The sequence below is a fragment of the Cibotium barometz genome, chromosome 21 (genome assembly GCF_041138505.1).
Source record: "Cibotium barometz isolate CiBa-2024 chromosome 21, ASM4113850v1, whole genome shotgun sequence".
Lineage (NCBI taxonomy): Eukaryota > Viridiplantae > Streptophyta > Polypodiopsida > Cyatheales > Cibotiaceae > Cibotium > Cibotium barometz.
The window spans coordinates 13,404,671-13,414,516 of record NC_141066.1 but is presented as its reverse complement, the minus strand read 5'-3'; the positions used below and the strand labels follow the sequence as shown (position 1 = coordinate 13,414,516).

The following is a 9,846-nucleotide window of genomic DNA, read 5'->3' as shown; positions in this document are numbered from 1 at the left end:
TACTGTGAGTATAACTGTAACTCTTTACTGGCAATACATACGAGTAAATCTAAGACCTTGAAATTATAAGCAAAAATGCTATCCAGATGATGAATTCGAATGCTAGTTGATATGATTTTAGAATTCTTGTTGAGAATTGATGAATTGATTTGGATTTTGATTGAAAGATGATGATTTCTGAATTCTGGTTGAAAGAAGATAAGTTGAACAAAGCCACAATGAGGATGAATGGGTAGAATCCCAGTGATGATGTTAGTAACTGGAAGACGATTATGACTTTTAGCAGATCACTATGAGCTTAGTGGATTGTGCTGTCAGATTGTTGCTGTTTGACCTTTGACCCAATGGACCTAATTAAGGAATGATAAATTGAGAACCTACATAACTGAAATTCCCGTGGGGAATGTTCAGATGGAATTTCCAATATGATGGACCATTATTATGTTAAGAATATGAATTAATTATTCTCTGGTAATGAGTTCTGAAGAAGGGATCTTTATCCCAAGATTCTATGGGGGGCTGACCTATCTACTATAAAGAACCCCATAATCAGTTGGATCTAAAGTCTGTAAGGTCTCTCCCAAGCCACGTATGTATGTGTCTCTCTTAATATAGATTTCAATAATAAGGAAAGAGAGTGTACTTAGAGAAGAGTGAGACAATAAGGCTAGAAACATTAGAAAAGTGTTAGAATAAAAATATTAACTCCAAAAATCCTAAAAGAAATAAGAAGACAAGAATAGTTCTATTAAGAGATAAGTATCTCCAAACATAGAAATTTGAATTTAGATGATAAGAGGTCATATTTAGAGTGCTTTTACATATTTAGAGTCCATGCATACTAAAAATGTGAAAAAACAACGCGTTTCTAAAGATGGCGCGTTTATGGCTATATACAGATGTTTTTGCCTATTCTTCCTATGGTAGCTTGTAGACCAGATGTCTTCCCGTTCTTTTGACTGGCTATATGACTATATTTTGAGTTTTAATCAAAGAGTTATGGCCGAAACAATTTGCTATTTCTGTCACGGTCTCTACATAGAGAAAACTGTGAGAAGGCAGCAAGTAGCCTCAAGGTAATCCTAGAGTTTGAGATGTATATATCTCTTTTCAAGCTCATTGATTATGGATGTTAGTCTAGAATTGCTTCCAAGTATGATTTCAAATTCATAGTCATTCGAGCATTTTAAATATGCTCTACACTACATGAAGTATGCTACCCAAGCACTCACACAAAACACGGTAAAAGAATTAAAAAGAAAACAATCTTGTTTTGCAAGCTTCAAAGCATGGAGTGCACTTGGTTTGGATGATGATGATGATGATGATGATTGTGTGTGTGTGTGTGTGAGAGAGAGAGAGAGAGAGAGAGTACTTGGAGAAATCTGTGTGTCTAATGGAGGAGACATTAACAATACATCTCCATAATATCGTGGTGATCAAGCACAACTCATACATGTTCCAAATGCATGACAGAAGTAGTAGTACTGCAGATCATATACATAGGCCACTACACAAAATAGGAAACCTATAAAGTGCTAACATAAAGAAACCTTGGATCTCTAGAAAGGCAACAGCGGCAACCCTATCATTGGCCTCCATGCAGAGACGGAGGACCATGTCAAGGGTGGACTCCTCCTCAATGTTATAATCAGCAAGGGTGCGACCATCTTCTAGATGCTCTCCGTCGAAAATCATCCTTTGCTGGTTGGGCGGGATCCTAGATCTTTGCTTTCACATTGTCAATGGTGTTTGAGCTCTCAATGTCCAAGGTTATGGTCTTTCCAGTAATGGTTTTCATAAAGATCTATATACTTACACGCAAGCGGAGCACCAGGCTTCTTCTGGATGTTGTAATCAGTGAGGGCGCGGTGGTCTCCAATTGCTTTCCGACAAAGATAAGATTTTGCTAGTCAGGCAGGATACCTTCCTTGTCTTGGATCTTATCTGCATCGCAGATCTTATCCTAGCTGGGATACGATGGTATAGTTTCTGTGAAAACAAGTTTTGGACAAAGGTTTGATTTACCATTTTTCTTAACTGCATGGCTGAACTCATATTCTACACACCGATGAAAGTATGCACCTCTACCCTACTATAATATCAGGGCGCACCGTTATTATATTGCAACATCATCATGTCCCGATGATGTTTCAAACAGAGCTTAGGTATGAGTCAAGAGATTTGCATATTCTCTTAAGTTCCTCCTTGATGAAGTCATGGAAGGTGATGGCGTGCGCTACAGGTGCACACGTAGATTCTTCATCGCGTCGCTCACAGGTGACTGCTTATAGCTTGGTCGTGGTATGTTCTTACCGGTTAAGGTTTTGACGAAGATCTACATACCTCCACAAAGACACAAGACAAGGTGGAGGATAGACTGTTGTAGTCTCTAGGGTTCAACCATCTTTGAGGTGCTTTTCGGCAAAGATTTGCTGCTACTGGTCGGGCGGGATGCCCTCCTTATGCATGAGCCATGGATGCTCATGTGCAATGCAACTGGCTATAGTAAACCGCCGTCACCACCATCACGTAGATGGGGGCTGCAATCGGGCTACACCTTACTCACAATCGACTCGCTATTGTGCTTCTAAGCGTGGCCGAACTCATCTTTTACACGGGTTGATGGCGTGTGCTACAGGTCGGGCTGCACACACAGGTTCGTCATCTCACAAGCGACTGCTTATAGCTTGGTTGTGACATTGTCGATGGTCTTGGAGCTCTCTACCTCCAAGGTATGGCTTCGGCCATCTTCGAGTTGCTTTCCGGTGCGAAGGTTAGCCGCTGCTGGTCGGGCAGGATGTCCACCTTGTATTGGATTTTAGTCTTAACATTGTTGATGGTGTCCTCCAAGGTGATGGTCTTGCCGGTGAGGGACTTGACGAAGATCTGCATGGCAGCAAAGGGAAATCGAAGCGGATGCAAATCTATTTTTAATCTTTATAAAAATAACTTTTGGCTATATTTGGGTAGCCACATATGGTCTTCTATGGATACTTGCTTTTGTGCAAGCATCTTAGGCTACCCAATTTATAATCTTTATAAAAATAACTTTTGGCTATATTTGGGTAGCCACATATGGTCTTCTATGGATACTTGCTTTTGTGTAGGCTACCATGCTGGTTTTAAAAAACAACATTGAGAACACATTTATGAATACTCACGTTGGGTCATTGTGCACATTGACAATGAGGAAAAAGCCTGAGTTTGTGCTCCTGGCATACCTCTCTCTCTCCCTCTCTCACACACACGCACTCAAACACACACACACACTTTTTGACCATTAGATAGCTTCAAACCTGAACATGGACCGGCAGCCTTAACATGGCCAGCTTGTACCGGTGAATCTACACGGATTGTCCTCCTTGCCCATCGCCCAAGCAGGTCTTCTCTCCCTCTCACACTACCCTCTCTCACACTTCTCTCTCTCTCTCTCTCTCTCTCTACAGATCCGCCTGCTCATTTCCTCATTAATCACCCCTCCATCACTTAAATTAATTGCCCATTACCTTCTCCTTAACCTTTATCCCATCAATTTCTATTGATTCTTCACTTCCTAGAGCAATTCATCCCGCCAATCCTACACAAATGGGTCGAAAAATTGATGCCCTCTTGAAAGGTTTCCTAGCAGCCAAATGGTACGTCGTGCTTAATCATTCTGCTCTTTTCATAGCTTTCTGTTCGAAGTGATCTGAGATTAGCCATGATTAAACTGTGTTTACCTTAAATATGATGCATCGACCAGACGCATGCTTGCTGTTATTATTGATCTGAGATGATGTAGCTTGCTTGCTCTAATTAATAATGTGGGATTATGCATTGATTACAGTAGGTTGTTTACTCATACCTCCCTTTTATTTTCTGTGCTTTGATGGTTTTTAACAGCTTAACTCTCCTTAAGCTCACAGCTTCACGGATCAAACTATTAAGAAACAAAAAGAGCATCACAGCCAAGCAAATGCGCAGAGAGATCGCCCAACTCCTCAAATCAGGGCAGGACGCACATTTTTACACTACCAAGGTAAAGCTAACATCTCTGCAATAATGGGCTAATTATTGAGATTGAATGTAGTGCCCTTTATTGATGGCAAATTATGATCATTAATGGGTAATCTTATTGATGTAATTTATTAAAGCATGCTAATTAAGGTAATAATATTGAAATGATTGGAGAAAGTAAATCGATCTTGGTTTAGCTAATTGATTATGCTTATTGTAATAGCAACGATGTAATTTATCTTCATTTAGCTCAAAGTATGCTCATCATTAATGGCAAGTTTTCTGTTGTGAAAGATCTTACTTGTGATTGTTGATACACAGCACGTTGTATCCTTTTACACTAAGTATATAATTATTGTGCTTACCCTTCATTCTAACCCTTTAGCATGCTCATTAATGAGCAAATATACAATGATGTGCCCATCTACTATGATATAGTCATCTCTCTTGCAGGCTGACACTCTTATCAGGAAGGAGAACATGGTGGCAGCTTATGATCTAATTGACCAATTTTGTAGCTCCATTATCAGCCGATTTCCTATCATTGAGACACAAAGGTGATTTGCACAGCTACTACTGAATCTGTTATTGAAGACATTAATCTCTGAATCTTACACAAATCAATTCCTCTTGCATCATCTCCTGTGCTTAACTTTGTGTAATTAGCCATGCATCATTTATCTTCAGTTTTACTTAATTGCATTGCTTAACATATTGATCAGGAATTGTCCCCTTGACATGAAAGAACCCATTGCAAGCTTAATCTTTGCTGCACCGCGGTGTGTGGAGCTAGGAGAATTGACTGAGATCAAGGACATGTTCACAGCAAAGTATGGGAAAGAATTTGCAGCCGCTGCTGCTGAGTTAAGACCAGAGTGTGGTGTTAATAGACAGGTAGATATTCCTCTTACATATTGCTTACACCATGGGATTAACACTTACTAAATTTTCTTAGTTAATCCACTAATTTATGTTTAGTATGCTGTTACAGATTATTGAGAATTTGTCAACACGCCCAGCAAGTGGGCAGATGAAACTGAAGCTAGTGAAGGAGATATGTGTGGAAAACAACATAGAATGGACACCCAGGGATGTTTCAATGGGGCCTGCTAAAGATTTGCTGGTGAGGGGGAACCTTGATCTGTTTGTTTTCTGATGTTATTGATGTCATAAACCGTGGTGTTTATAAATCATCCCCCAGTTTGTCATGGATGGGTACTAGATGCAAAGCTGCCTATCCATCTCCCCCATCCATGGCCATGATCTGCACATGCTAATAGGGTGAAGAATGGTGTGTAAAGGCCCTTGCTTGGATTAATGATTGAGCTGATTTCGCCATTGAGATAAGCTAGGCAAGTGTGGCTGAATGTACTTAACTGTTGCTTTCCAGGATGGATCTAGTCAAAGTGTAGAGGCAAAAGTAGATTGGGCTATGTCGGCCACAAATGCAAGGAGTAGGCTTCAGCCTGCTTCATCAGGGTTTGGCACAAGACATGGCTCATTTTTAGGGGAAGAGGCTGCAAGAGTCAATGTGAGAGCCTCAGAGAGTTTTCAAGGAGTCATGGATGAAAGGGTTTCAAGCTCTAATGCAGGACTTTCAGGCAGTTTGAAAGGAGTGACAGAATATGAGGCAGAAGCCCATGAGGAGAGAGTTGAATGTCGCTCGAGTCTTAGACAGAAGTCATTGAGAGCAAGCAGAGATAGTAGCTCAAGTATGGAGAGCTCACATGAAGGCAACTCTCTGACAGCAAGTACAGAGAACATGGAGGAACTGTCACAAGAGAAGTATCTGAGTAAGAAGATGTTGGTTGAAGAGCGGTCTTTCAGAGCAAGTAGAGAGAACAGTCTGAGTAAGAAGAATCTGGCTGCAGAGAATTCTCTCAGAGCAAGTAGAGAGAACAGCTTGAACATGAAGAAGCTGGCTGAGGAGAGGTCTTTCAGAGCCAATGAAGTGAAAATGGCATCGTCTGAGGGTACAAGGGAAGAGATGAATAGTCTGCCCATATCACAGATGCAGAAGGCGGCATCTTCTTCTGCCAGAATGTATGTTGAACAGACATCTTTTCGAGCTAGCAAGGAAAACAGCTTGAATCTCAAGAAACCATCCAAAAGTGCGAGCGAGCAGCTCAGTAATGTGAGTAGTGTGCCTGCTCTAGAAAAGACTCTGCAAGAGGCAGTTCGTTCATCTTCCAGCATGATTCCTGTTACCCCTGAAAACAATCATGACTTTGCCACCACTGCCCAGGCCATTGCTGCTGAAGCTGCCCGCCTAGCTCTACTTGCCTATACAAGACGGTATGCCGGATCCGGCTCCATCTCAACAGAGCTCGATGATCTCACTAATTTTGGGTTAGAAAACATGAAAGCAACAGCAAATCTGAACATTCAAGGCAAGCAAGCAACTAGTGGTAGTCAAAGACATGGTCATGAAGATGACAACATCAGTGCCATGGGGTACAGCTGGAATGGGAACAAAGAGAAGTCATCAAAGACAGCAGTAATTGATGATCATGAAGATGATGGCAGCATGGATGCTATGGGATACAGATGGGAGGTGACCAAGGAGAGGTCTACGCATTCATCAAAGACAGCAGTAGCTGTCGTTGATGATGATGACTATGCTGACAACATAAATGGCATGAGGTACAGATGGGATGTGACCAAGAATGAAGCGAAGCAACCATCAAAGCTAGCAGCAGCGGATGTGGACGTGAACCCATTTCCTGCAAAAACAGCAGCACGACATGATGAGGAGATTAATTCTGTTTTGTTGAAAAGAGGAGGTGGTGAGGGCATCAATCGGGTGCTTATGTCGAAGCCTGGGTCAGTAAAGAATGCTGGAGGAATGGTGGATCAGGAGGAAGAGGAATTGGATTCCTTTTTTACAAGGCAGACCCATAGAAGGCCTGCAGAGAAGCCCAGGTTCGACGAAGGGAGGAGGCATAGTTTTGTTAAGGAGAAAGCAAGCTATGATGAGGAGAATGTGCCTAGTTACGGCTATGGCAAGCACAAGAGTAATGTGCAAGACAAGGTTGCAGGAAGGGCTATTTTTGGCCAGGGATCATATAAGCAAAGCCTATTTTCTGAAGAAGGTTCAGAATTATATAAGAGCCCCATCAATGATGAAGGGCCAGAATCATATAAAACCCCATTTTCTTTTGATGATGGTTTGAAAAAGAGCATGTTTTCTGATGGAATTTATAGCCAGAAACTAGGATTATCATCCACATTCAAGGCTTCCACCAGCTCTTATTTTGAGCCTGAACCCCGCTTCGATGAGCAGCCTAGCATGAATCAGATGACATCTCAGCACATAGATCAGCTAAGGTGGAGCTCCAAAAAATTAGCCAAAGATCAACATGATGATTGTTATCATGATGAACAGGTGACAACTGGAGAGACATGGGGTCACTTGTCATCATCTGGCCATGCCAAGAGCAGGATGTCAAGGAGGGAGCCCCAAAGGGTGGATGAAGGTGAGAAGGTGGTTGGAGCCATGTCAGTGGCAGTTGGAGGCAGCAGTAGCCAAGCCAAGAGTAAAAGGTCTACAAAATCACCTGCTAGGATGGCTCAACACCAAGTGGAACAGGAGGAGAACGAGGATTACACTGAGAAGGTGAAGTGGGAGACCAGGCCAGTGCAGTCCTTGGCAGACAGTGGCCATGTCATGAGCGACAAGTCCTCGAGTTCAGCAAAGTGGGCCTCTCAACAACGACAGCAAGACCTTCTGGAGGAGGGTCGACTCCAAAACTGGGATGCCATTTCAACCACATCAGCCACTGCTGGAGGTCATTTCATGAGTAACAGAACCACAAAATCTCCCACAAGGTTGGTCCAACGACAGCAGGCGACGCACGAGGAGAGTACCGAGGTTCAGGATTATGCTGAGGGGAAGAATTGGGGGGCCAATTCAGCAGGCAGTAGCAGCAGCCACAGCATGAGTAAGATGGCTACAAGGTCTCCTACTAGGTTGGCTCAACAACAGCAGGTGACACTTGAAGAGAATGATGATGTTCAGCCTACACAGCAGCATAAGGTGGAGAAGCTGCAACCTTTTGAGAGGTCCTCAGCCCAGCTACGGGGCACTGAGCGTGGATATGCCAGCTCATTCATGACTCAAACCAAGGCGCAAGAGCCTGCATCAGCCTACAAGCCATTTGTGCAGGTTGATGATCTGAGCAAGAGGACCACCCCACGGCCACTGTCCGGCCGGCAGCAGCAGCGGTGCCCCCAAGAGGAACAGGCGCCGGCATCAGCGTATAAGCCATTTGTGCATGTTGATGATATAAGCACAAGGACCCCATCAAGTCCACTGTCTAGCCGGCAGCAGCGAACCCTATCAGAAGAAGAGGCTGCTGCTGCCTTCAACCCAAAGCGGCCGCCCTCAAATCTGGACACAAAATCCCAGCCACCAGCCAGACCGCCGCCACCGTTGCCACCACGGTCTACCTCCCCCCCATCCTTCTCTGATCCTTTCATCCTCGACACGACTCCTCCCCCACCCAAGAAACCTCTGACTCCACCACCTGCAGCCAGTAAACTTGCCACCTCAATCTCTGCTCCTCCTGCTAGCCGGCGGCAGCAAAGCCTGTCAGACGAGGAGGCTGCTACTGCCTTCAGCCCAAAGCGGTCGTCCGCAATGCTGGACGCAAAAGCCCAGCCACCAGCAAGACCGCCGCCACAGTCTACCTCCCCCGCGCTGGCTTCATCCTTCTCGGATCCTGTCATCCTCGCCTCGGCTCCTCCCCCCAAGAAACCTCTGACTCCACCACCTGCAGCCAGTAAACTTGCAACCTTGATCTCTGCTTCTCCTGCTTCCACCACTACTCCTCCTCCACCCTGCAAGAAACCACTTACACCACCACCTGCAGCCACTAAGCTTGCCGCCTCAATCTCTGCTCCTCCTCCTGCCACTACCTCTTCCACTGATGCCGCCACCGTCGCCGGCGCTACTGCGGCCATCCCCCCAAAGTCAAATCAGAGGCCTCCTAATATCGACGTCGTGGCAGCAAACTTCGAGGCACTTCTCAGAGCGAAACGTGCTAAAGCGCCACCCTCCTAATAGACCCCTCACTTTTATGCTACGTGGAAAACCCAATTTTTTTTATTAATATTTTTAGTTTTATATCATCATCAGCTCTTTTTAAACACACGTGGTGGGATAAAAGGGGCCACGGAGAAAAGAGGATTTTTGAAATTTGAAATGAATGTATAAGCTTGGGAAAGTATTTTTTATTGCACTATGGTGGTGGTATGCATAAAAAACCTACAAACAATTACAATGGTACTTCAAAATTTTGAATTTTACTTGCAAACTTTTACAATAGAATTCATTAATACTTTTTTTCCTAATTTGGTTTGATTTGTAAGTTTTCAACACATCCAGGCCTCACAAGATAAGAGATCTCTTTCTTGTATATTTCTTCTCTTATGCTTTTACATGTTATAGGGTTTGTAAGTTTAGGGCTTTTTAGATTAGGCTTTGTTATTTTTTCCATCCTCTATGGATAGCTTTTTGAGAGCTATACTTCTCTCAAGAGGTGGCCATATGTCTTAGCCTCATGCATGAGACTTGCATGAGGCTAGGACATAAAGCTTATGCATGAGGCTAGTGCATAAGCCTCATGCATGAGACTTATGCATTAGCCATATGCATAAGCCTCATGCATGCGGCTTATACATAAGCTTTATGCATGAGGCTTATGAATAAGCCACATGCATGACACTTGTGCATAAAGCCTTATGCATAAAACTCATGTATAAAGCTTATGCATGAGGCTTAGGCATTAGCCTCATGTATAAAGCTTATGCATAAAACTCATGTATAAAGCTTATGCATGAGGCTTA

General features: G+C 43.5%; 1 protein-coding gene and 1 pseudogene across 1 annotated transcript; one reads left to right on the top strand and one right to left on the bottom strand.

Annotated features, from left to right (window-relative positions):
* Positions 1-1,494: 1,494 nt before the first annotated feature.
* LOC147626869 (uncharacterized) lies at positions 1,495-2,895 on the bottom strand (annotated as a pseudogene).
* A 284-nt stretch (positions 2,896-3,179) lies between these two features.
* LOC147626868 (uncharacterized) lies at positions 3,180-9,240 on the top strand. Its single transcript, XM_086815390.1, has 6 exons — positions 3,180-3,638; positions 3,886-4,021; positions 4,453-4,556; positions 4,722-4,893; positions 4,991-5,122; positions 5,390-9,240. The coding sequence occupies exons 1-6, from the start codon at positions 3,589-3,591 to the stop codon at positions 9,059-9,061; spliced, it is 4,266 nt and encodes a 1,421-aa protein (XP_086671516.1). The 5' UTR covers positions 3,180-3,588; the 3' UTR covers positions 9,062-9,240.
* The last annotated feature ends 606 nt before the right edge of the window (positions 9,241-9,846 follow it).

What these genes read in the sequence shown, in the direction of transcription:
- LOC147626868 (XM_086815390.1), top strand. Translation starts at nt 3,589, where the DNA reads ATGGGTCGAAAAATTGATGCCCTCTTGAAAGGTTTCCTAGCAGCCAAA. An exon ending in AGTGTGGTGTTAATAGACAG is followed by an intron (nt 4,894 to 4,990) that starts GTAGATATTCCT and finishes ATGCTGTTACAG; the next exon opens with ATTATTGAGAATTTGTCAAC. An exon ending in GGCCTGCTAAAGATTTGCTG is followed by an intron (nt 5,123 to 5,389) that starts GTGAGGGGGAAC and finishes GTTGCTTTCCAG; the next exon opens with GATGGATCTAGTCAAAGTGT.